This window comes from Penicillium griseofulvum (genome assembly GCF_001561935.1).
Source record: "Penicillium griseofulvum strain PG3 chromosome Unknown contig_95, whole genome shotgun sequence".
In the NCBI taxonomy this organism is placed as follows: Eukaryota; Fungi; Ascomycota; class Eurotiomycetes; order Eurotiales; family Aspergillaceae; genus Penicillium; species Penicillium griseofulvum.
In genome coordinates this window covers 1272316-1299117 of record NW_024467454.1, presented here as the reverse complement: position 1 = coordinate 1299117, position 26802 = coordinate 1272316, and the positions used below count along the sequence as shown (strand labels likewise).

At 47.0% G+C, this 26802-nt stretch overlaps 8 protein-coding genes across 8 annotated transcripts; 3 read left to right on the top strand and 5 right to left on the bottom strand.

Annotated features, from left to right (window-relative positions):
* Positions 1-838: 838 nt before the first annotated feature.
* PGRI_059800 (class I SAM-dependent methyltransferase) lies at positions 839-1570 on the bottom strand (the record flags this gene model as incomplete). Its single annotated transcript, XM_040793693.1, has 1 exon — positions 839-1570. One exon carries the CDS (start codon positions 1568-1570, stop codon positions 839-841), a length of 732 nt encoding a protein of 243 aa, XP_040648548.1.
* A 1382-nt stretch (positions 1571-2952) lies between these two features.
* PGRI_059790 (glycoside hydrolase family 16 protein) lies at positions 2953-3903 on the top strand (the record flags this gene model as incomplete). Its single annotated transcript, XM_040793692.1, has 1 exon — positions 2953-3903. One exon carries the CDS (start codon positions 2953-2955, stop codon positions 3901-3903), a length of 951 nt encoding a protein of 316 aa, XP_040648547.1.
* A 576-nt stretch (positions 3904-4479) lies between these two features.
* Positions 4480-5313, bottom strand: PGRI_059780 (alpha/beta fold hydrolase; the record flags this gene model as incomplete). Its single annotated transcript, XM_040793691.1, has 1 exon — positions 4480-5313. The coding sequence occupies one exon, from the start codon at positions 5311-5313 to the stop codon at positions 4480-4482; it is 834 nt and encodes a 277-aa protein (XP_040648546.1).
* A 2948-nt stretch (positions 5314-8261) lies between these two features.
* Positions 8262-15573, top strand: ags3 (alpha-1,3-glucan synthase Ags3; the record flags this gene model as incomplete). The annotated part of the gene is made up of 4 exons (XM_040793690.1): positions 8262-8609; positions 8656-8831; positions 8885-15463; positions 15525-15573. 4 exons carry the CDS (start codon positions 8262-8264, stop codon positions 15571-15573), a joined length of 7152 nt encoding a protein of 2383 aa, XP_040648545.1.
* A 3402-nt stretch (positions 15574-18975) lies between these two features.
* Positions 18976-20049, bottom strand: PGRI_059760 (F-box protein; the record flags this gene model as incomplete). Its single annotated transcript, XM_040793689.1, has 1 exon — positions 18976-20049. One exon carries the CDS (start codon positions 20047-20049, stop codon positions 18976-18978), a length of 1074 nt encoding a protein of 357 aa, XP_040648544.1.
* Positions 20050-20820: 771 nt separating this feature from the next.
* Positions 20821-22553, top strand: PGRI_059750 (cytochrome P450; the record flags this gene model as incomplete). The annotated part of the gene is made up of 5 exons (XM_040793688.1): positions 20821-21585; positions 21634-21930; positions 21979-22098; positions 22159-22325; positions 22382-22553. The coding sequence occupies 5 exons, from the start codon at positions 20821-20823 to the stop codon at positions 22551-22553; spliced, it is 1521 nt and encodes a 506-aa protein (XP_040648543.1).
* A 278-nt stretch (positions 22554-22831) lies between these two features.
* Positions 22832-23625, bottom strand: PGRI_059740 (uncharacterized protein; the record flags this gene model as incomplete). Its single annotated transcript, XM_040793687.1, has 2 exons — positions 22832-23317; positions 23623-23625. The coding sequence occupies 2 exons, from the start codon at positions 23623-23625 to the stop codon at positions 22832-22834; spliced, it is 489 nt and encodes a 162-aa protein (XP_040648542.1).
* Positions 23626-23956: 331 nt separating this feature from the next.
* Positions 23957-25541, bottom strand: PGRI_059730 (BAR and SH3 domain-containing protein; the record flags this gene model as incomplete). The annotated part of the gene is made up of 4 exons (XM_040793686.1): positions 23957-24823; positions 24882-24998; positions 25057-25374; positions 25428-25541. 4 exons carry the CDS (start codon positions 25539-25541, stop codon positions 23957-23959), a joined length of 1416 nt encoding a protein of 471 aa, XP_040648541.1.
* Positions 25542-26802: the final 1261 nt, after the last annotated feature.

The window sequence follows — 26802 nt, the reverse complement described above, 5'->3', positions numbered from 1 at the left end:
TCATCAAGTCCCAGAAAAGGTTCCACGCTGTTCGATCACAAATTCTATCGATGCTATTGGTTTCATCCATATCTATAGTGTTGTGCATCTAGATATTGGCCCTAGAAACTTTCTCTTGTGGCCGATAGCTTGTCTCTAAAGCTATACGATTTCGCTGGTTCTATTATTAGGAAGATGATATGTATAACTATGCCAAAGATGAGAATGGATATCGTATCGCTTCACAGTCACCTATTTTAAAACCGACATAGTCGCTTTAGGGGGTCTCATGAAGTCTCAGGTGGTTTCCGGCCATATGACGGTAGTGACGCCGAAGAGGTCACCAGGCTATATGCTATCAAAAGCTTCCCAAGTCTAAATGGCTTCAGATACCATGAGGTTATCTATAAGTGTTGGAATTCTGCATATACAACTGCCAGTATGCTTCAACAGGAGTTCCTTCGTCATAACCTACAGGTGTAGGCTCTTATCTTACCCCATTGTGAACGTTCCCTCATGATGTCAATATTTTATGCGATTTGTTTCAGGCCTGCTGTCCTGTAGTTTACTACAAGTGAAATTTGAAATGTCCAAATTTTGGGATTGTCTTTAGCAAAGCCTCAAAACATTAGATAAACGGCCTGTTCAATAGATTGCGAATCTGTTAATTTGTGATATGGACTTTCTAAGCCCACTACAACCTTTGATGCGCCGCTTTAGGATTCCTGTCAACAAATATCTACCTATCGCTGCAAATACAACGTCAAATATGCTTCGTCTGTCACTTTCTTACTTACTTACCTACCAACCAAACAACCAAAAAGTCTACGTATCCCCAATGCAAGTCAAATTGCCCGACTTATTTTAAGCCATCTTCATTGATTATATTATGAAATTTCTTTTTCCAAACATGTACGGGCCTAGCAAACCCTTCCTCATCCCTCTCAAATTCCAGTATCCTCTCAAATCCCTGCGCTTTCAGCTCAGCCTCAAACGGTGGCTTGATCTGGATCGTCTTATACATCTCTCTCAATTCTTTATTTTTCTTTGAAGCTCTCGCATAGTTGCTCATAGGCTGCGGCTCCACGACGAGATAACCCCCCTCATTCAGTATGCTTTGAATGTGCGCAAATAGCTTCAACATCCCGGAGTCCCCGTTGTTGAGATGTATCCACTTGGTCACAGAGAGTAGTAGGACAACGTCGAACTTGCCCAGCGCGGTACCCGTGTACGCAGACGCATCCACGAAATCAAAATGCTCAAATGTGCACGGCCCGTCCGGGTAAGCCGCCTTTGCCTGCTCGACCAGCCACGGGTCAATATCGACGCCGACTGAGGCGGCCGCGCCGCAGTGTGCTATCGCCTCATGGGTCAGTTTACCCGCGTTGCAGCCAAGGTCTATGACTCGCGCGTTGCGGAGGATATGTGATGGTAGAATGGAAAGGCGCTCGTCTGGAACGGTGGGCGCACGGAATTTGGCGTAATATTGGTGGTAGTTGCCATGGCGCGCGGCGAGGTGCGTAGCTTTGAAGCGCTCTGCTTTGGAGAGTTCTGTTGCAGGTGGGGGATGGTCACCGCATGTTTCTGCCATACTTCGTGATAGTGCGGGCAGGGAGGCACGTGTTGGTAATGATATTGATTATCTGGGAAAGAAAGTGCAGTGATGTGACTAACGCCGAGTTTTAGCACATAGATCGGCCATATATTATGACTTCCAGGTCCTGAAATTTTGAGATCAATGCCGAAGTTTTGTTGCGCTCCCGAGATGTTTGTAGGGTTTGCATTCCCTTTATGCCTGAGGCACCAATCATTTTTATTTTTTATTTTTACAACATAGTCAACGCCGGAGATAGGTAACTAGGTAGAGAAATGAGTTTACGAATACCGCCCCCTTAGCCGCGAGTACTAACAAACCATTTACTGCTTTGAATAGACCTCACGATAGACCTCTCTTCTCAGATATCTCATTACACATCCCCTGCAGCCACAAGATCGCCGTCTGCGGGCCTTCTGGGAGCCGCAATACTTTGCTCATCATGACCCTTTTGTGTGTGATATAACTCTCCCAGGACCAAATCACCATAGACAACGTGGATATATCTACTATCCAACCCGCTGCGTTCCGTGCCCAGATCACTGTCGTCTTCTTTCTCCGCGGCACGCTGCGTGAGAGCTTCGACCCAGCAGGCACCCTATCGGAAGAGCGCATTGTCGCCGCTATCTGCAAGGTGGGTCTCTGGGAATCGATTTGCGGAAAGGGCGGGCTGGACGGCACGATCGGCGTTGGTCATAACGAGAAGCAATTGTTAGCAGTGGTCCGCCTGCCACCCCAAGCACTCTGCCCATCTTGGACGAGGCGACTAGTAGCGTCGACTGGGAAACCGAAACCCGGATGCTCGAGATAATCGAGCAGGAGTCTGCGGCGCGTATGGTGATTGCTGTTGTGCATAGGTTACGGCATATCGAGCGCGTTGATATCGTGGCGCTTCTGCAGCATGGGACATTGGTAGAATTTGATTTCCCTGGGGCATTATTGAGACGAGAATCGAAAGCTTTATACTGCATCACAGAAGAGTGCCCAGGTTTCTAAATCGATTAGACTGGAATAAACTTTTCATTTGTAATAGTCACTTGCATTCATTCGAAACCAGGGTATTGAGGCTAGATCAAATCTAATGTAAATAGTAATCGGCAAAACAATATTTATTATACACGCCAGTGCGCCGACCCTCATACCATGTGGCCTTCTTTTAATATTCGAAAAACCGAGCGGCCGGTTACCAGCGAGACGACCTGTAATCTGAGTAATATCTCCCAAATTCAATGGTGAAAGAGCGAAAGGGGATCTTGAGAAGTTTAAGAACCCCAAGGTCGATCCTTTCGGGATATCCACAATATGACGTCAGCTTTGCTTACTGTTTTTTTCCGCGTCTTCGCTACTTGTACAAGCCTAGTACCGAGGTCGTACTCAACATGCCATTCAAACGAGCGCTTCAGGGCATAATCGATAAGGCAGACAGGGCTTGGGATGAATTAAGCCAGAAAGCCCCTCCAATACCGTCGTACAACAAGCCTCCCCCACCGCCTATTCCAACCTCTAGCAAACCATCACCAGCTTATCAAGAACAGCACTCGCAACCCCAGATCTACTGGCAGCCCAATCTACATCCTCAAGTACCGGTGTCCTCAAACTTTCACCATGAACAGGGTCAACATGGATGGGGCAACAATGAATCGCAGAATTATACCGACAGCCCGCAAAACTCATTCCATTCACCCCAGGGTGATGCGGTGATCGTGCGCGCTCTGATCAACCACGGGCATTCCGACCCTGCCCAGAAGTTTACCAGCGCCAGACTGTCGAGTCTCCAGACCCTCAGCCGACCGCGGGGCTGTCTGTCGGCCAGAATTACCGCGCCAGTCGCCCGAGGCATATGGCCGGCCTTTTGGCTGCTGCCTAAAGACCCCTTCAAGTGGCCCGAGGACGGTGAAGTCGATATAATGGAAGAGTGGAACGGTGATGCGGTCAACCACACTTGTCTGCACTGGGGACACTTCAACGGCCAGGACTGGAACAAGCATCGCGTTCTCGAAACCCCCATCCCCAACATTAGCTCGCCGGCGGGAGTGAGATACGATTTTATCTGGGACGAGGATGAAACAACGGGCAGGGGGCGCTTGGTCTGGTTGATTGATGGCAGGCCCATCATGAGGGCTGAGAAGCCGCCTGGCACGAGGAAGATGAGTGAGTTCAGAATCCTCATCAACATCGCTGTTGGAGGAAATGTCTGTCAGGGAAATATGCCCAGCGATGGATGCTATGAGGCAGTGGTTCGTGAGTTGGCCATGTGGGATGCGCCGCCTGGAGGTTGGAATGAGTTTGACAGGGCCTGGTGGCATTCCAAAGATGGCAATACCATGTAACTAAAGGAAAGAAATTTCCATTGCAAAGTAGATCAAATATATCCACATCCCCTAATTTTTACGAGGGGTATCTTTGGCAAGGCGAGCCCCCTCTTGAGTATTTTGTCCGAAGAGAGATTTTCATTCTTAAATATTGGCTGGGATTCCCAGGTCATCGAGGGATTATTAGTAGAGGTTTAACTATTCGTACTTGAGGGTCCGTAGACTTACGGCAAATAGAGAACCATATCAAGTCCTATAACAAAGAATAGAAGCAAGGTGTTACAACCTACACCTGGACTGGCGAGTTACACACTAGGCCAAAAAGACCACTATATTTGAGCATTATGCTCAGATATTCCAGGCTCCGATATATATAGTGCATGACATGACACAAGGATGCCATCCCTAGGGGGGTGTTTATCTACATGATATGGTTATAAGTGATGTCGAACATCTACTGAAGAAAACCAAAAGAGGCAGTTGCATACTCCATTGTATCTAAAGGTAATAAGTAATAATAGTAACATTCTTCCCACCGTCCCTTTCATTTTAGGCACTGAGTGTTTGTGTAGAGCTTATTGACATGGATAGCTCTTATTTTTCCGTGCGACCTCGCCATTCATCAACCCGGAATATCCAATCACGAACAAGAGCCTCAAAAACGCTATTCTCATCGATAGGAAGGCCATGAGTACCACGATCTAGAACAACATAGGTTGATCTTGGATAGAGTTCTAGCAAGCGAAGGCTGTCTCGATAGCCCACGCTTTCATCTTGCCGACCACACACAACAAGCGTAGGTGCAAAGAACTTGGCATTTTCATTATCTAGTGAAAAAGATAACTGATATCGATTTGGATCTGCTCGGATCGGATCCAACACCTTCTTGTCTGCCACTTTGTCTGCTGGAAGGAGTACCTTCTCATATTTGGCCTTTAACGTATCAACGTAAGCAGGCGTTTGAATCAGAACGTTTCCAAGAAGTGTCTTGTCTTCGACTGATAGGTTTGACATGAGTTGCTCGTTTGCAACCAAAGGCTTGAATGCGTCGAGATCGCGCATGCTGTCCTTTGGCTTAATAAGTGGTACGCGTAATAGTAAACCGTCGACTTGCTCAATATATTTCTGAGCTATCGCACGTGCGAGGTAGCCGCCACATGATGAGCCGACAAGTAAGAATCTTGACTTTCCAAGTCGAGAATCAATGAATTCCACTAGGCGAAGGTATATATCGTCCAGATCCCTGACATTATTCGCAGGTGTTGTGCCCATGCCCGGAAGGTCCACGTAAATCCGGCGAAGTCCAGGTGTTTTGTTGAAAATCGGCTCAAAATCCAGCTCCTCTGCTTTTCCCTCCATCTGCCATCCATGAATAATCAAAACGGGAAGTCCTTCGCCGATTTCATGTGCAGATAGAATAGATTCCATTTTGTTGCTGGGTGATTTTGTGAATATATGAGCAGGAACCAGAGCAGTTGATTATATGTACAAATTCACAATGTCCCCGGGGCCCGTTATGGTTCTGACAAAGTGCTGCTCCTTTGGAACTTAACAGGAGTAACAAATGGGAAGAGAAGTTGCCAGATTGTCAACAGTGAGGCCGGCTAGTTTGCTTAGTCTATTAGAAACTAGCACTAGCCCATATCTGTATCTAGCGCATCATGTGATTAGGGTTTGAGGATGATTCTGATGCTCCCCGACCTGGAGAGCGATATCGAGTGCTATTGATGTACTACAAAATGTATACACATATTAGATTCAGTAACCATTCCAGGTTCGCGCCCTTGGATTTAGGAAACGACATTTTGGGACCGCTTTCCTGTTTTGGGATGAAAGATTCTGCCAAAGATTCTTTGTACAGCTTCATTAATTCTGATTCTGATTCACATTGTTCAAAAACGCACTCAACTAGGAAAGTCGCATATTCTGCCCCCTTGCCTTGATTAAGTCCGCAGATCTGCGATGGAGTATTTGCTAAGTAGTTGACGATGCAGCTGCTGATGAATTTGATATAAAGGCGGTATATAGAATCGAAAGGCGGTGAGATTTACTTGTATAGTTGCCCAATTAGGAAGGGTGCATATAACTAGCAGGCAGGGGAGGTGGCTGCGAGCATGTAAGGTGGGGTGCGAGTACGTACCTATGTTGTACAGATGGGAGTTTACTTGTCGGCTAAGCTATATATAAACTGTTTAGTGGCAACTATCCAATTTCTACAGTGCAAAAACACCTAGTACACGAAACCTCATATTACAGTCGGAGCTAAAGTTGCTTACGACTTCACTGTCTTACAACCTAGATGGCAGCTTCTAGAGCTGCACGCGCGGCTTCCTTGGGGTTGCCCGCAATAACGCTAGGGAACGGCAAGATGGTCCATTTCTCACCAAATAAATTCAAGCTAATACTACGAGGCCATATGCAAATGCAGGTCGGCCATTGCGCTGTTACAATCCTTGAATGCGCGTACAACGGACTGACAGAACCGATTGCCTCAAAATACTCAGCATATGTTTCCTTTTTGACACCAGTAACGTTGATACCTGATATATAAGGCATTCGACCATAAAGTGGCGTGCCGCGGTAAGACATGTTGTTGTTCACTGGTGGAACCGCTGGTTTAAAATAGCCGGCGACCCGAAGAAGGTAGAGAATTTCGGGTATCCGAGGCTGCTCATAGGTCAATTACTAGGGCGTAAAGCAATGAGATTGAAGTCTCAAGTCTCCTCTTTATAGGGTCCACTGTGGCATATAAGACATTTTCTTACAATACATGACGACATCTGGGGCTAAAGCACGTTTGCCCTAGCGTGTTTTTGAACAAGCCGTGAGAGAACTCCATAATGATTGTTCTGATTTGACTGACACGAGGTTTGATCCACTCTCTATGGGGCGTTCGAAACAAGATACATATGATAATATGTGTCTGATCCAACCACTGCACATGTGGCTTATTCATTCGACTATATTTAGCGAGACCCGGGACATATTTATATTTAAGCTAATTATACTTCTCGGTAAATTCTGTGTCGGGTCTTTATGTGTATGGAGGGAAAACGTTATGCTTACTTGTTATCACTATGTATAATGTAACACGGAAAACAAGCTTTAGCCACACTGCTCGTACCCTCAAGAATACGAATAGAACAAGCCATGCATCTGACACGTCGTCTGGTCCCCGCACATTCCGATGTCTTTACAAATATTGCCTAAGCATGACAGAAAAAAAAAAAAAAAAAATAAGAATTACCTGATATTTTACTCATCCAAAATTACTAGTAATTCTGTGTGATTCCAGGCCCCGTTAGATAAGCACAAACAGGATAGAAATTTCTCCCGGGAGTGAAACAGGATTCATGGGACGGGATACATAGTGTAGGTGCATATGGAGGGCCCACTGGGTTTGGTCTTATCTAAAATACGAGAGGGAATAAATCGGCGAAACAGGCTCGGAGAATAGCGAAAGAGGCGAATAATCTACAGAGTATCAAACAGGGGATTCCGAGTTCTCAGAACCATTATGCTGTATATCTTAATTTATTAGGAAATGTTGAAGTGATATTGTGACGTCGAAGGCGGTATCCAAAACAAAGAAAAAAAAAAACCACAACCAAGTTTTACCAATATCCAGGCAAATGTGCTCTACGGAGTCTTCCTGTAGAGTTGGAATTATTTCGTAATTTGGTAGTAGAATGATCTCCCATGTCCAAGGTTTCAATACTCTTTATATGTTGTAGAATATATTATTTTTGTTTCAAATATTAATTAGGGTGATTGCATGATGCAACCCAAAAGAACAAAAAGAACTTTGAAGTGCTTTGACCTGAGACATAAACCCATTAAAAGGCGGGTGGTTTTTTTTTATCATGTATGTGCCAGCCACTATGTGTTGTTGATGCAGTATCGCTAAGAACTGCATTCATAAGCGAATTTTCGTATATACGGCCGATTATAAACGCCTTATTATATCTATTTTGGGAGTGTTTGGGATATTTTCTTTGGTTAAGTAGTGACTTGACATAGAGATTGAACCATACAAACAGGCAAATTTTACTATAACCAGGGACAAGAGTAAAATCCTTTGGAAATATCTGAGACATTGAACCAAAGTCCAGCCCAAGCGGCGAAATATCAGTGGATTCGATCTGACCTGAGTGGGTCGGTGTAGACTATGTATAGCCCATTCGGCCCGATAAGGCTATGCTCCATAGAAAAAATTGTAAAATCTTTGAATTTCTTTGTTACTTAGGAAAATAATAGAAGTTTTGTCTTTGATATTTTGTTCTTTCATCTCACTCTCGCTATCTGAATCTCATCTCATTCGTTCCTGAGTCGCGCATCTTTTCCGGCAGCAGGTTTCTGCTGATAGTAATACGGAAATGCAGCGCTCAGCTTTCCTCATACTTTCGTTTTTGAGCGTTTTTGCCTTTTGCTGGCCCTACGATGAACCACTCGCTAAATACAACTTGAATGAGAACAAGTCCGCTGAATCCCCAATCGATTATTGGGGAGCATGGCCCAACCATGAGTACCATCCGTCCCCAGATAACTGGCGACTACCGACATATACGATCTTTTTGGACCGGATAGCCAACGGTGACCCCACAAATGACGATATTAACGGCACCGCATTTGAGCATGTAATCAACTCCAATCAGATGCGCCATGGAGGTGATCTAGACGGCTTGATAGATACGCTGGACTATATCGAGGGAATGGGATTCAAGGTTAGATGACCCAGCCTCATAATAATTCTATCGCTAACTCCCAAAGGTTATCTACTTCGCCGGAACGTATTTGATGAACTTGCCCTGGGCCTATGATGGGTACTCGCCGGTCGACACCACTCTCCTCGATATGCATTTCGGAACACTGGAGGATTGGAGGCGGACTATCGACGAGATCCACAGACGAAACATGTATGTGTTGGTGGATAACACAGTGGCAACGTAAGTCGATGCTCCAGATTTCAGGGTGCGCATACGCTGATCACAAAACACAGACTGAGCAACCTGATCGGATTCAAAGGCCATTTGAACGACTCAGCCGATTTCACACCAAAAGAATATGAAGTCCAATGGGTTACTGACAGACAATACGTCGATTTCAAATTTGGCAACGATTATAACGAAACTTGCAACTATCCTAAGTTCTGGGACGAGACTGGAATGCCATTAACAACTGGGGGAGTTGAAGATCTGAAGGGTTGCTATAACAGTGATTTTGATCAATACGGAGAACTAGAGGCATTCGGAAACTTCCCCGACTGGCAGCGCCAGCTGACAAAGTTTGCCTCCGTGCAGGATCGTCTGCGTGAATGGCATAAGCCGGTCCGTGATGTGCTCACTCAACATTCCTGCCTCCAAATCGCTAGTTTGGATATCGATGGTTTCCGCTTTGATAAGTCTGTGCAAGCAACCCTCGAGCCGCTGAGTGAGATGCTCGCTGTCTATCGTGAATGCGCGAAGAAACTTGGCAAGAAGAACTTCTTCCTTCCCGGAGAGATCACATCCGGCGACAGCATGGGCAGTCTCTACCTAGGTCGCGGCCGCCAGCCGAACCAGCGTTCCAAGAATGCAGGCCAGGCTGTCAAGCTTACAAACAACTCCGAATCGGCTTTCCTGAGAGAAGATGGGCTACAAGCTTTAGATTCCTCCGCGTTTCACTACACCATCTACCGTTCGATGACCCGTTTCCTAGGTCTGGACGGTAACCTGGTTGCTGGCTTTGATTTGCCTACCGACTTTATCGACGCCTGGAATGAAATGCTAGTAACCAACGATTTCCTCAATGCGTTCACGGGAGAACTGGATCCTAGACATATGTATGGTGTGTCGAACCAGGATAATTTCCGCTGGCCAGCTCTCGAGAACGGCACAGATAAATACCTCCTGGGTCTGTACATCATCTCGCTGGAGCTTCCTGGAATACCTCTTATCTTGTGGGGAGAAGAGCAGGACATGTACGTGTTTGACGCTACTGCAGCGAACTATATGTTCGGACGGCAGCCCATGACGTACCAGACTGCATGGTGGACACAAGGCTGCTTTAACTTGGAAACAGAAAAGTTCTACGATTTCCCAATCGGAAAGGGACGCAACGGATGCAACGATATCACTGTCACGTATGACCAGCGGAATCCCGCCCATCCACTCCGCAACATCATGAAGCGTATGTTCGAGATTCGAGCCCACTACCCAGTCGCACAGGATGGCTTATTCCTCGAAACGCTCTCTCAACTCACTGAAGACATCTACCTTCCTGGTTCCTCGACCACTCCCACGGTCACTGGCCTTTGGTCTGTCTTGCGAAGCTATTTCCCTGGGGTGCAAACAGATAAAATCCTGGCCAACGAAACTCTATGGCTTGTGTATCAAAATGGCAACTCATCCAGAACATACGGAGGCAACTGCAAAGTCATGAATGGATCCTTATTGGCTCCATTTGAGTCGGGGACAAAACTGAAGAACCTCTTCTATCCTTACGATGAGCTCACTTTGGAAGATGGCCCTGATAAGTCCGAGAATGTGAACTCCTACGGATGTGTTAGTAAAATGACCCTGCTTCCGTGGGAATACCGAGCCTATGTCAAGACCGCCAACTTCGTTAAGCCCGGCCCTACTGTCACTGAGTTCTTCCCCGGACATGATGCTCGGTTGCTATCTTCAGAAGACACCGGTGAAACCATGCCCGTGCGACTTGGATATTCCACAGAGATGGACTGTGACAGCATCACCAAATCGGTTTCTCTAAATTCTACAACAGAGAAAAACATCGCCGCCGAGCTTGACACATCTAGTGTCAACTGCACCAAAATCCCTGCTAGGACCACTGGCAATAACTACAGCGGAGAAATCCCGACTGTTTGGACATGGTCTGCGAACCTGAAGAATGTCCACCATGGAATCCACCAACTGACCGTCAAAAATGTTTCCTCTGATGGAGTTTACACCAATTCGACCGACAAGTTCTTGCTCCGTCTCGGTTCTCATGACAACCCCCTGATTTCCCCGCTTGCCAATTACTCTACCACCCTAGTCCAGAAGTCTGGCGACAACCTTTACCTCCAGCACAGAGCTGCTGGTGCGGATATGTTCCGATACTCATCCGATTTTGGTCGGAGCTGGAATGAGTGGGCAACATATTCAGGTGGTAACACGACTATTACTATCCCGCCCTGGACTGGCACGGACGCCCAGAAGTGGGAGGGAACTCATATCCGAGTGCAGTACTTCTCAAAGCTTACTGGAAGCAGCGATTATCTCCAAGAAGGTGATTATGGAAACGACAAAGTCCGCAGATTCCCACACATGTGGTTCAACGGTCCGTACAACCAATACGGCTATGATGCAGGAATGGACAGCAAGATGAAGTACGACCCCGAAACGTCTCGCTGGAACTACGACTTTGTCTACGAATGGCCAGCCATTGGCCAGCTGAATGTTTGGGGCACGGACAGTGAGGGCAACCCTGATACTACCGAGGTCTACGGTGATGTCGGAAACTCCTCCTCGGTTCAAAAGCTTCCTCCATCCTATCTCGCATCAAACGTTATCAACATCACCACTCTGCCGCCATTCCCGCATCTTGGCTGGAAGATCTCCCTAAACGATGCCAACCTAAGATATGAAATGATCCCCGTCGGATCTGGATGGGCTCAATTGATCCTCTTTATCCTTCTGTGGGTTGTTCCGATTCTTATGGGTTGTATTGGTGTCTTCATTTTCATTCAAAATTTCTACCGTGTCAAGCTCAACAAGAATGGAAATGTCGTCAAGGCAAAGAAGTTCCCTGTACTACTTTGGGGCCGCGTCAAAGGAATGTTTGCCAAAGATGATGTCGAGGAGATCCAGATGGCACAAAACGCTATCCCTACTGGCATGGCTCTGGCAGGAGGGAGTGACCTGCGACGCACTGTATTGATTGCCACTATGGAGTACGATATCCAAGACTGGGGTGTCAAAGTCAAAATTGGTGGTCTCGGAGTAATGGCTCAACTCATGTCCCAGAATTTGAAACATCAAAATCTGATTTGGGTGGTTCCATGTGTTGGTGATATTGACTATCCCGAGGATACGCCCGTTGAACCTTTCGTGGTCACAATCCTCGATAACCCTTATTTGGTCAAGGTCCAGTACCACGTCCTAGACAACATCACATATGTCCTCCTTGATGCTCCCGTTTTCCGGCACCAGACTAAGGCAGAGCCATACCCTCCACGTATGGATGACCTGGACAGTGCAATTTACTATTCGGCCTGGAATCAGTGTATCGCTGAGGTGATGAAGCGGACACCCTCCATTGATCTCTACCATATTAACGACTTCCATGGCTGCGTGGCACCTCTATACCTGCTCCCGTCGCGAACTATCCCTGTTTGTCTGTCGTTGCACAATGCTGAGTTCCAAGGACTTTGGCCTCTGAGAACGGCACAGGAAAAGAAAGAAGTCTGCGCTGTTTTCAATCTCCCAATTGAAGTAGCAACCAAGTACTGTCAGTTTGGTAGTGTTCTCAACCTACTTCACACCGGCGCTAGCTATCTCCGATTCCACCAACGTGGGTTCGGTGCAGTTGGTGTCTCCGAGAAGTATGGAAAGCGCTCATTTGCACGTTATCCAATCTTCTGGAGTCTTGGCAAGATTGGTAGTCTTCCTAATCCAGATCCCTCTGACACAGGTGCCTTGAAGAAAGACCCCGACGTGCAAGTTACTGTTCAGTCTACCAGCGAGCTGGCCAATGACAAAATTCAGGCACAGAAATGGGCTGGTTTGAATGAGGACCCCAACGCCGACTTACTGGTATTCGTGGGAAGATGGTCGAAGCAGAAGGGAGTCGACTTGATTGCGGATGTTATTCCGGCTGTCTTGTCTGATAGGCCTAATGTTCAGCTGATCTGTATTGGACCTATCATCGATCTCTACGGCAGACTGGCTGCTATCAAGCTGCAGCGCATTATGGAAATGTTCCCAGGCCGTGTGTTCTCAAAGCCAGAGTTTACAGTCCTTCCCCCCTTCGTGTTCTCTGGTGCCGACTTTGCCCTGATCCCGTCTCGTGATGAGCCCTTCGGATTGATTGCCGTTGAGTTTGGTCGCAAGGGTGCACTTGGAATTGGTTCTCGCATCGGAGGTCTAGGCCAGATGCCTGGTTGGTGGTACACTGTGGAATCCGACTCAGCCCGCCATCTCTTGCACCAGTTGAGAACTGCCATCAAATCTGCATTGGATTCATCACAAGAGACCCGTGAGGAGATGCGTGCAAACTCTGCCAAGCAGCGATTCCCCGTTCTTGAGTGGGTTCAGAAGCTTGAAGTCTTACAGCGGACATCAATCCACCTCCATCACCAAAAGAATCCGCTCACTGTTGCAGGCTCGGCGCGAGAGTCTCAGATCTACTGGGAGATGGAGACCCCAGGCTTGCGAGACTCTGCGATGATGACCCGTCCCTCATCAATCCACTCATCAACGGGGGGTGCGGATACGCCACCAAACAGAACATCGCAGCTCCCTCAGCCTTCCCTTCTACAGTTGCAAGCAGTCGAAGCTCAAGAAATGCAACTAGCAGAAAACAACAGAGCTAGCATGTTAGGTCGCAAGCTGTCGCTTGGTCGACGATCTGGACCAGGGCAGGGCAGAAATCGTCTCGTCAAGAAGTCTCAGCGCGCGAGTCAGATACTCGAGGCGCCCACCGACGGCGACACCACGGACGCCGACGATGATGGTACACAGGAGAAATACATTTCCCGGGAAGAGGCTATGGCGGCGCTTAATTCACCTCTCCAAGATCTCGCCACGCATCCTAGGAACAACCATCACGCTCGAGGTGTATCTAGCTCATCGGCTTCAGAGGCATCTCATTTCCTCTCCAGGGACTCCTCTCCAGTCAGAGCATCTCGTGATCCTTCCGAGGCGCCTGCACCATTCACTCACACTCAGAATATTTCCGTCCTCTCTTTGCCTTCTGTTGTCAATGACCATGATCAACCCGATTTCCATCTGCAAAAGGTCGACCCGACCTTTACCGACAGCATGGGCAACTTCACAAGACACTTTGAAAAGCTCCTCACCAACCTCAACAAGAAAAACTCGATCTCAGATTATTGTATTGAGCTTTATCTGATGAAGAGCGAGCGGAAGTTCTTCTACATGTACAACGATGCGCAATTGAAGAAACAGCCTAAAGAACGTCCTATGACAGGAAATAGCTTGGACCAGGTCGAGGCTCAACAGTATAACCTTGTCACAGAAGGTCCCGAAGAGTCCGATCAAAACAATACAGACGAGATTGATTTGTGGCTTGCTCGTCTGGGATACAAGAGACCCATCGCCATCCAGCGCTTTATGAGATGGCGCGTCGGAAATTGGCCTGTTTATGCTCTATTTTTGGGTCTTGGACAGATCATCGCAACGAACTCTGCGCAGATCACCCTGTTAGCGGGCCAGATTGGCGAGACAGCAACCAAGCTCTACGTTATCGCGGCAATCTACTGCGTCTCTTCCATTGTCTGGTGGTTCCTCTACTACCGCTTCCCATCTGTGATCGTCCTCACTCTCCCCTGGTTCATCTATTCCTTTGCATTCATCACCATTGGTGTTTCTCCGTTCGCACTCTCGGACCTCGGCCAAGCATGGGCTCAAAATGTCGCTGCCGGTATTTATGCCGCAGCATCTTCCAGTGGATCCTTGTTCTTTGCTCTCAACTTTGGTGACCAAGGTGCTGTCCCTGTGAAGGACTGGATGTTCCGCGCAAGTCTTATTCAGGGTATCTCACAGCTCTACACTGTTGCCCTATGGTACTGGAATGCCAGGGTTACCGCAGTGGAAGTTGGAGGTGTTTCCACAGCCGCCTTGAATTCCTGGAAGCTCGCGGCTGTGGTGATGCCCATTGCCGCAGTCTGTTTCATTATTGGTGTGCTTCTTGCCCTTGGCTTGCCCAAGTACTATCGTCAAGCGCCTGGAAAGATCCTCTTCTTCTACTCATCTCTCTTCCGCCGACGAATCGTCCTCTGGTTCTTCTTCATGGTCATCATCCAGAACTGGTTCCTTTCCGCGGCATTCGGTCGAAACTGGTCATTCCTCTGGTCCTCCCGACACGCCAAGGCATGGGAAATTGCCCTCCTGATCATCTTCTTCTTTGTTATCCTCTGGGTCGGTGTGATGCTCCTCTTCCGCTTGTTGTCCAAGGAGCACAGTTGGATCTTACCTGTCTTCGGTCTGAGTATCGGTGCACCTCGATGGGCGCAAACATGGTGGGGAACATCCAATATCGGCCACTACCTTCCATGGGCTGGAGGTTTGACTTCTGGCGCTATTGCATCCCGGTGTCTCTGGCTCTGGCTTGGTGTTCTCGATGAGATCCAGCAAGTCGGTTTGGGAATGATTCTCCTACAGACCTTGACAAGAGTCCACGTCTGTTTCGTCCTGCTGGCTGCCCAGGCTCTTGGATCTATCGCCACAATCTGTGCTCGTGGATTCGCGCCAAACAAGCTCGGCCCAGCAGGCATCTCCCCAAATGTTGGATCGTCACTGGACGCAGTTGCCAATGCTTGGTTCTGGATTGCCCTTTTCTTCCAGCTCTTAGCCAGGTTAGTTATCACCCCCTTTACCCTCCTTGCTCTTTTGGCATTGTACTAACTATGATTACAGCTTCGGTTTTCTTCTCTTTTATCGCCGCGAACAGCTCAATCGCCCCTAGAACAAGCACTTATTATTGTAGCAAACTCATGTCCTGGTATATAGATGGAAAGGAGTCGGGAGTTTATTTTTGTTTTGTTCATAAAGTGCTATCTGGTCATCTAATATGAGCTGTGAAACACAGCAACAAACTACATTTATATATACAGTCAGTAAAAGGACCCAAAAGCCTTTTTGATATTATACTCAGAGCTTTCTCTTATAGGTTGCAGATATTTCCGGTTTGTTTCCAGCTATCTTTCTTTCCATCGTTCACACCATTGTTGAATAAATATACACGTACATAATCAAGGGATATCCATCCATGTATTGATAATCTGCACCTAAGGTCACATTCCTCGCTAACAACGATCCACTATTGCGCCCATCCCAGTCTCTCGCAATTAGATTGCCCTCGATAGCACATTAGTATTGCCGATGAGCAGCAGCCCAGATATACTAGTTCGGATCTCAGGTAGCACGCTTTGTTCAAGGTCTTCCTACGGAAGTGAATGGGGCTACTGCCATCGTTGCGATGCCTTAAATAATTATCTGTAAGCCGAGCACCACAGGTGGATGCCCAGGTGGGCACCTGGGCAGCTGAGAAAAGAATCCCTCGTGTACTTAGAGAACTTCAATAAACTCAATTTCTCCAACTTTCTATAATGTTCTCAGTAACATCTCTGGGATCAGTAAGTTCAAGCAAAGGCATATCTTTACTGCACATCCTTCTCATAACGCTCCGCGGCTGACTTCCAATCCGACGGGAGTGATTCCTTGTTGTAACCCAACCATTTCATCAAGTGTGGCAGTAGAGAAAGCCTGTATCTCACATTCGAAGGTGGAAAATGATCACCTGACCTGTCGATCTCCGTCTAAGATCAAGGAGCTGGCCATCTTCTGCCACCCATAAATCTATTGTTGCCTTAATATTAAAATACTGGCTCTCTTTATCTCAGAAATGTTGAAGTCTGTCCTTCAGTCCTTGCCCCGGCTCGGACGAAGATGGACACCTCTCAACTTTACTAGTCCGAATTTCACTCGGATATCAACGAGCCAGGCAATCGAGGAGGAAACCATTCCTGGCTACATCTCGGGTCGGTATTATCCGACTCGAATAGGGGAAATCCTCAAGGACCGGTACCAAGTCGTCGGAAAACTAGGATTTGGAGCCAGCTCAACGGTGTGGCTCGCACGTGACATGGAGTAAGAAGACACCAGTAGCACACTTCTCATTTCCATCTTCTTTTCGCGATTCCTTCGCTAACAAAAGTCATAGCCATCGTTGCTATGTGACTCTCAAGATTTTCATAAAGTCCACATCGATGGGGCAGCAACTGAACGATGAGCTAAAGATATACAAACGTATCGAGGAGGCTCCTAGGAAACATTCAGGTCGCAAGTATGTCAGATCTTTGCTAGACTCGTTTGACGTCAGTAGACCAGAAGACAAGCATCGATGCCTCGTGCATCCTCCATTGTGGGAGAGTGTGTTGGATTTTTCTTCCGCAATCCGGTACAGAGGCTACCTACACCAATCTTGGCAGTGACACTTCATCGTCTATTTCTTGCATTAGACTATTTGCACACTGAATGCAAGATCATCCACACAGGTGCGGCTTTCTGTTTTCTATTTTGAGCTCGAACATGTGCTCATCAACACATCAGATATCAAAGCAGATAACATCATGTTCGGCATTTCTGATGATTCCGTTTTCAGTGATTTCGAAAGCAATGAGCTCCAAAATCCCTGTCCTAGGAAGGAGATAGACGGAAGGACAATATATACCTCACGCGGACTCAGAATGCCTAAAAATTTAGGCGCACCTATTCTCTACGATCTTGGTTCGGCTGTGATGGGCGACGGAGAGCACTCGGAGGACATTCAGCCGGATATATACTGAGCACCAGAAGTGATCTTGCAAGCTCCATGGTCATATAGTGTTGATATATGGAATGCGGGATGTGTGGTAAGGAAGCCAATACTCCTGATGCAAAAGTCTATAGGCTTACATTGTCAGATTTGGAATCTCTTTGAAGGCGGGTCGCTGTTTAGCGGCCAGGATCCAGAGTATCAGACTTATAGGAGTCGGGCTCATCTTGCCGAAATGATAGGCTTACTCGGCCCACCACCCGCAAGTTTGCTTGCCCGGGGGAATATAACCCAGAATTTCTTTTCAGAGGAAGGTAATTCATCTAGATATCCTTTTTTTTTTCCCGCCCATATAAGGTACATTTATTGACTGTTTCTGCTAATCTAGGTGAATTCCGTGCCAGGGAATTAGTGGGAGAACACAACCCCATTGAACAAAGAGAGACCAGTCTCGAGGGAGAGGAAAAAGAGATGTTTATCCGCCTAGTGCGAAAAATGCTACAATGGGAGCCGGAAAAGCGAAGCTCTGCTATGGAGCTCGAACAGGACGATTGGTTGCAAGCACAATTACGAAAATAGCCGTCCCTCCGGTTGTACTCTACGATAGAATTTAATACTCGAATTTACTTAAACTTTGTATTAAGATTTTATACATTCTCTAGATCTTATACTTAGTTTAAACTCTATGCATCAATGCTGTGGTTTCTAGGGCCCCAGACACTCTATATGTTGTTTCTTGAGAAAGTGGGGTGATTATATATAGCCAAGAGGGTCTTGTTCCTGACCTGCACCGGTCTCATATCGCAACATACATGACTGGATTTCAATCCCATACATTTTCGGCGGGTTTGAAATTCGATATAACCTGGTTTTGTGACACAATCCCTAGAAGGTAGCACTTTAGACCTACAGATCGATAGACTCCCTAGCGGCCCTCGGTATGTTAAAAGCTTGTTAAGCAGAGTGCCTACCATGGAAGCCTAGTATAAGGCTCGATACAAACAGGAGGTATTCCCCAAATCGAACCATGCAAAGCCCATTCCGCCAATTTCTCGGGCTTCTTTTCCACCTCATCATGAACAGCCAACAACCATCTATAAAAAGCATCCATATCCTCATACATGTGCGTCCACGCATAGATCCAACCCGAGCGATCTTTTTCCTCACGCTGCCGAATTAACTCTGCCTGGTCTGAAGCAAGTAGTCGTGCCCGTATCTCCATCCACTTAGTATAGCGTCACAAAAGGAATGCCAGCTCTGCCGGCGTGAATATACCGTCTTGATGGAACGGTTTACCTTTTGCAATGCGACGAGCCTCGTCAGCGATGCTGTGAATCTCGTCTTGAATCGACTTGGGGAGCTTTTTCACTTCTGGCTCGAAAAGACCGGGGAAGCCATATCGCAGTCTATATGTGAGACTTTCCGCCTGGGATAGGAGGATTTTCTTCACATCACGCGCTATTGCTACCCCTAGTGGGCCTGGCCCGTACTTTTTCGCGTAGCATTGATGGCAGCGCATTTCGTCGATTTGTCTTTTTGAAAGTAGATCTTTTAGATCTTGTTAGCTTTATTCTTTTTGGGTACACGGGTAGTCTCAGTGATAGTACCAGGGGTTCCTTTTGAGTAGGTAGGGCTGTATTGTGCATTTAACATGAACATCCGCTGTTCCTTCCATTTTTCGCAGTCCGGACATCGCATCATATACATCGTCCAGAAGCGGTCGCGCACACTGACGCGGTACATCGCATATGACGGTGGATGATTGACTGGCCGTTTATTCTCCAGGTTCTCTGAAAACCGGGGATAGTGGCGATCTATGGCTGTTGGAATCCTATATTGACGGCTGGTTGCAAATGCGATCTTGGCCGTGCCATCGCTCCCAATGAGGGTGGGTTTCAGTTCGCCTGATTGGTACCGGCATTCATGGCATTTGCGTAGGTGTCGCTTGTATCCGCAGCGCGAACGTTCGATAGCTTCGACCTCCGCTTTAAAAAGATGTTCTTTTTTATCGGCATCTAACCCGATAAACTCAGCGAGGGCCATGTTTTCGAACGCTGTCCACCCGCAGTCTTGGAGCTCGTAGTAGGTATTCTCGATACCGAGTGAGAAGGGCTTTGCATCCCATTTTTTTGATTTGGCGAGTGCATATCGTCGTCGGATCTGTTTCTCTTCGACGCACTGATCATATTGTGATCGCTTTTCACGCCGTGAGTGCGGTAGAAAAGGGTTTGACCTCGGTGTTGAATCCCAAGTCGTGCGATGCTCCGATGCTGGGGAGCCGGGGATAGGCTTGCGATAGGCAAGCCGGAGGATGGAGTGATTATTGAAGTGTTCCTCCGGAAGGAGGCGAAGGCACCGGCTGCATGCCCAGCGCATCGCCTTCCACTCGGGCTGGGTCCAATCTGGGGTGAGAGCATTGTTCTTTGAATTTAAAAGCGGGCTAATGCCACCTTCTTCCTCATCACATTCTAGTTGAATTAATCTTTCAAGAAAATGCTTTCGGGTTGGTTGGATGATCTTTCGAAAATGTTGGTTGGTTTGGCTGACAGATATCAGGCCAACGGGGTCTAAGAGACGGAAGATAGCACATTCAAGCTCAGTAGGGATCGTATTCAAAGATGCCATTTTCTTTATAATTAAGTTCCTAGCTTCAAGCAAATGCAAGCAAATGCAAGCAGATGCAAGCAAAGTGCAGAATTTAAATTCTAAAATAGGTGCCCTGTGCGAAGATCTTGGGTGGTGCTTACTTGCAGTGGGCGGCTGACTTCTATCTTCTGCCTGTTTTTGTATAAATGCAAACATCGGAATAATTAAGGCCCGGCGGTAAGTTAGGCGGTCAGGATTTATTCTGACAAATTTATCATGGCGAGACAGTTACACCCACCGGTGGTCAACTCGGACCGAGGCTAAAGATCAACAGCACACACAGAAAGTACTTCAAGAGGCCTTTTGAGGCAGCGACATTAAAAAAACACAGAGAGCCCATATGAGGAAATCTACTGGGTTTCACATTCTTGATGATCAGCATGCGAGATTCTGCTTGTGGGCTGTATGCAGGTTACACAGCATCCATTACCTCAAAAGGGCCAAATTTATTCTCCGGAAAGGCGAGGACGCATAATTGACAGCACTCGACGCATTGTATTTGCTGCGAGGTCCCGCAAATATTCCGCTGAGCATATAAATATTGGATCATGGAGGGTGCGGACAGTTCCCAATTCGAGTAGTTGTGCTGTAGACTATAAAAATTGCCTGACATGCACACCCCCCAACAGATAACCCTCCAGGGCCGTTGCCATTCAATTGGAATAATATAAAGTCAATCTCATCCAGCTTGTTATCTTCTTCATAACTCCCATGCTCACGCCTTGAAATTCAGTGTTATTTACATGAAAGATGGATTATCTCTCATTCAACATAACCGAGTACCTGCTCTTCCTGGTATACGCATTCCTTGGCTACAAAGTTGCCAATGTCATTTATCGCCTCTACTTCTCTCCACTGGCCGGCTTTCCAGGTCCACGCTTGGCAGCAGCAACCAGTCTCTATGAGTTCTATTTCGACGTTCTACAAGGAGGCCAGTTCATGTTCCACCTTGAACGTTTACACGCCAAATATGGTCCTATCGTCCGAATCAACCCTCGCGAGTTACATATTAAAGATCCCAGCTTTTACGATACTCTCTACGGCGGGCCATTAAATAAAAGAGACAGAGACCCTCCGTTTATTCAAACTGGAATGCCCCTGTCAACCTTTGAAACTGCACCAAGTGGTCTTCATCGCGAGCGGAGGAAACTGTTGAGCCCTTTCCTTTCAACGCAAGCAGTTACAGGCCTCCAGTCTGTTGTTCGGGAAAAGGTTGATCTGATTTGTGGCCATATGTCAAGAAGGGTGGGTACAGGCGAGTTTATGGACATGCACGCTCTATCTGCTTCTTTCGCCGCAGATGTGATGTCCTCATATGTGTTTGGCCCCGAGAACTGCTATGGATACTTGAACAATGCGGAGATATCCAATGAATGGAAGAAAAATATTAACAGCATCTTTGAGGCGCTGCTTTTCCTCAGGCATCTCCCATACACATTGGACCCAGCACGCGTGTTTCCCAATTTTACCGGCTGGTTATTTCCCACCTATGAGTTCATTCATCGCATGGAACAGGTATGCGCGATCATCATCTGGCATGGTAATGTACTAACAAAGGCTTAGAAAGTCCATCATGATGTGAAAGCTGTATATGGAAAACCAGTCGAGAAGTCGATCATATCAAGTGTTCTCGCCAACGAGAAAGTACCTGCCTACGACAAAGGACTCAAACGCCTAAAAGATGAAATGCACTTTCTGATGCTTGCTGGAACTGATGCGCCGTCCCAAGCATTGGCAGTCACTATGTTCCATCTCCTTTGGAACCCAGAACCATACAAAAAGCTCAAAGAAGAGTTAGATGAGGCTTTCCCTGTTTTGGCCGACGCGGACTGGAATAAGTTAAAGAGCCTGCCTTATTTGGTAAGCTACCATCAATCCTATCATACTCACCTATTATATTAACAATAGCCGTACAAGACTGCTGTGCTGAAAGAGGGTCTAAGGATTTCTGCCATTGTGACAACAAGGCTTCCACGTATTGCACCCGATGAAGCTTTACGCTACGGAAAATGGACCATTCCACCCGGGGTATGTCTTCGCAAGGTTTATATATCGATCCATTATTCTTTTATTAATATGTTGATATAGACGCCTGTCGGCATGAGCATCCATTCCATTCTCCGAGATCCTACAGTCTATACCGAGCCGTTGAAATTTATCCCAGAACGTTGGATGGGCCCCCCTGAGGAAGTTCGTGTGCTGGATAGATATCTCGTTGCATTCGCGAAGGGAAATTCAAGTTGCATGGGTCAAAGGTAAATAGTCCCTAGTTTCTTACCTTTTCCAGAGCGGCGGTACTGATATATAGTAGCATGGCCTGGTCGTGGCTATACGCAGTGATAGGCACTGTGGTCCGCAAGTTCCAATTGGAGCTCCACGAAACCGACGAAAAGAATGTTCGTATTGTTCGAGACTGTTTCAATGGACAGACAGTTCCTGGGCTCAATGTGATAAACGTTAAGGTCGTTAAAGAGTTCAGCTAAGACATCTGATATTTGACTTTTACGCATCTGGAAGTCCTATGACGTACGCCTTTTTCGGGATAGATTCTACTTTGAATTTTGTCTAATTGATTATGTTGTGTTATATAGAGGCATGAATAGGATAGGGAACATGGCATGGAAGAAAGACTATGAACTACGTTACTCGAATCTCATGAGAGTAATTGAAACGTGGGATATGACAGTCAAATAGTGCAATATAACAAGAACTAACTAAATAACACTCGCCTCAAAAAAATCACTCACCTATCTCTTAGGATCTAGGACCGAGGCTCGAAAATATAATTCCGATCGACCGAAAGGCGTCCTGCAGCAATCTCCATCCGGTAGTGCTCAGCAAGTGCGATAACCCCGGCAATCCGGCCAAGATGTGCAAGGTCAGAGTTCATAACTGGGAGCGAGATCCAAAGGGCCTCCTGGTGGTGCATGGCATAATAGTAGGTGGACTTGCAGTCTCCAGCCCGGCAACGGTCAGCCACAATATCCATCAACTCCTCGTCGGAACAGAGGCGGTCCTCAATAGTAAGCTGCACTGAGATCCACCACACCTCTGGCAGGGTGTGGAGGTCCTCGTAGTGGGGTTTTGGTTCTTCGCCCTCTGAACGGAAAACGGTACGTGTGCAGCGCAGGGCCTCTCGGTGTGGCTCATCCATGACTGGGAGAACTGCAGGCGCCGGGCGCTTCACGAACCGCGGGATCTTCGACTGAATGGTGGCGACGGGTGCGGACTTTGATGACCGCGGTATCTATCTAAAAATAGTAAGATGTTGGGGGTGCTGGGGGTTTGGTTTAGTTGTGAATGTGGTTTGGAAGTGCTGTTCTGTCTGATGGTGGCTGATGATAGAGACTAGATGGGGACCCCGAAGCCATTTATATAGGAAACAGTGGGATAAAGGACAGTGCTCTCGAGAAGGCTTTGACCAGAGAACAAAGTCTTTCATAGTGCGGTTGTTACAATGCCTTTAATCGATCCTTTGATTAAGGTACTATAGCACCCGACATCTAAATATAAAGTCGAATGAACAAAGCCTCGAAGCCTTTCACTGCTCACCATTTGAGATCAAAGAGCTAAACAAAGCTCCACGGGTATGGTAAACGATGGCCCTTCGAGTAACTTGCACTGTAACCGACTTCCAGTCTGATGTTCAGTTCTTCTAAGCCGAAATCTGACATCATGGCATCGGCGCGGAGAATTGTCACGTTTCCCAGCAACTAAAGCGAAGACTATCAAATGGCTAGCCGTGACTACAAAGCAGTATAACCAGCAGAATTCATTAAATGTGTACTTGAATAAAGGGCTAAGTGTCCGCCAAATAACCTCCGATGTGTTACTTTTATGCATATTCCATAAGTTGAGACCTCCGTAGAGCTTCCAGTGCCGCCCATTACTCAACATAGTTTGCAGGGAAAGGTCCCTTCTGTCCTCTCAACTCACCCTCCCACCAATCGTCGGTGCTCTCTGTCTTCCGCACGATGCGAATGCGGTCCCCTTCTCGGAAACTCAGATCACCATCCCCTTGGCCAGCAAAGTCATACAACGCCGTGACAAACACTGGACGGGAAGCTGCCGGCGGTGGTGGTGGGGGTCTCTTCTTCCCTATGGCAGCAGCCATGGGTGATACCTTGGACTGGAAAGAGTCTATGTTTGGGCCAGCGGGTGATCTCACCACTCCTGATGGGATAGGGGTGGGCTGTGGGGTAGGCAAGAATGTCGGACGAGGGTCGAAGTAGTCGCCGCCCGTCGAAAGAGGCTTGGAACCTGCGCTATTTCCAGCAGGAATCGCGTTGCTCTTATAATGTATGTTTGATAGTGCCGGAGAGGGAGGGTAGTCAGATACATCGGGTGTCTGGCTCGACGACCCTGGTGTTTGTGATCCTCGGCGGAAAGAACCATGGAGCGAGGTCGATGAGGCTGCGCTGGATAGGCGACCTCCAATTGAGGGACGTTTCTTATTTTCCTGGTCGGCTGCAGCTCGCATCGCCTTGCCATGGGTCAGGCAGCCAAAGGTTTCTATTTCAGCTTGCACGGGTTGGAAGGTAAACTGCCAGTCTTGGACAACTTGTTCCATGGCTGGTGGCGGGGAGGGGAATCCCTCTTCTTCACAGTATGTGTGAAGCACTGTGTAATAGTGCGCAAGCATGCGGTTTTGGATCTCAACCTGTGCTTCAAGGATGAATGGCGTCAGGGAGAATATGAGAGCGATCAATGTTGGAAGTCGCTGTCGTAGATCATGGTCCGCAGCATGGTAAGCCTGGAAAGGAATTAGTATTTCATATTCTATGAGTAGTATCGGGCATTGTGATTTGTACCTCTTTCGTATTGGCAAGTTCTACCTCCGCTTTGGCTAGGCTCACATTTTCGCGATCGGTGCGTTTTTGCTTTTTCAGGAGGCTATCGACGCGTCCTTGAGATATTTCAAAGTCGGTCTAGAGACTGGGATGTCAGCGACAATTAATTCACCAACTGTCATTCATCATTGTGTACCTTCTTGTCATTTCGCTTTTTGATCGTCTTTTTCATCGGTGCAAGGGATTCTTTGGCTTGCGCAGCGGGCTGGGTCATGCGAGTATCGGCCGCACTGAGCTCCTGTATGAGATCGGTACGTAGCTCGTCATAGTCCTTTCGCAATCGATTTGTCCGAGCTAATCTGATGTCGTCTGTTTCCACAGCTTTGTGATTGGTTGTGGTCTCTGAGGAGCCAATGATAGGACCATAGAGGCCGTCGAACTCATCGGCAAGACGACTCTGGTAAGTTGCGATAGAGACCCAGGCATCACGCCAGGCTTGGGTAGACTCCACAATCTAAGAAAGACATATTAGCAAAAATGGAACGTCTTCGAGGTAACATTGATTACCTTTCCCAGGAGCATATCTGCATCGTCGAAATCTTTTAGAAGCACAGCGATTTGGCTGTCATCTGCAGACGACTTCGTCGTCATGCGGCCAAACCGCCTCGTCATATTCTGCATGTTGGGCAGCTTTTGTATGTAGTGGAAAAGGAGAGAACAAAGCACGGGGCTTGAAAAGAACAAGCTTTCAAGTTCATAAAATGTACGAAATAAAGTGATTGAGAGAAAGGGGGGCTAAACATTCCCCTCATGACACATTGGCCCTAAACCAGGTGGAAACGTTTCATCCTTGCGGCTCTCGCCCCGGCCCCCTCACTAATGACCTTTTGGGAAGGTGGTATTGTTGATCCGATCCCTTTTATCCACTTAATATAAGAAATTACCAGAGGACATACATGTAAACATTGAAATTAACATTAGATATTTCAATTCTACAAGATACAATCCTTAGGCCGCAGAAACAGTCTAGTTTAGCCGAGTTTTTAGCGCTTCCCCTAAGCACATTTAAAGAATCTGAGCCTCGGCTTTCGAAGTCATTTTACCCCTCTAGATCGAAGTAATTATTAGACAATTAAATGAAATTCTAGAAACAATATAAAAAGATGCATATATGACGAGAATGCATGTCTCTATGAACCCTACATTTCCTAAATAGGCTAAATGACTTCTAGTAGGTTATACTTATCACTTCTTTCCTTTTTCCCTTTCAGCACATCTCACTTTCCTTCACCTCTTGGTCCAAGATGATAGATACTTGTCTTGTCGCCTCCGACGTCTGATGAAGAAATGCCTGATTCTATCCCAGGTTCAACGCCTCCAGCCAATCTGACCAAACCCCAACCTCTAGTCCAATTTCATAGTCTAAAAGTTAGAAGCCATCTAAACGTTAGAAGCCATGGAAGGCCGTCTATCCTTGTGTCCATGAGTTGGTAGCGAGAGGTGTACAGCAATCCAATGTAACACTTGATGGTAACACAAGTCTAAAATCGTCGAGCGAATTGGCAGGATCTTCCGAGCAGAAACCTGGATTCATTCAACGTGATCATTCGGGGGGTGCCGTCGAAGCCAGTTCATGGGTTATGAACCGGCCCTTCACTATCTCAACCACATTTCTTCGCTTATCTCAAGGAATCCGGGCCTTATATTTCCATGCTTTGCTCTTAAGGCGAAAGGTGACAGTGAAGGCACAGATGCAGAAACACAGCTAGATATGTTATTCAAATTCCAGAAAACTATGAAAATACCCTTCCCAAAATTTATATACACTAATTAGTTCTTAACTTTCTTATTGTCTTACCTTTCAGTTTAGATACCAAGCCTAGTGATTCCTTTTCTTCATTGACAGATGGGATGATTTCAGATTGTAAATCAACTATGAAAC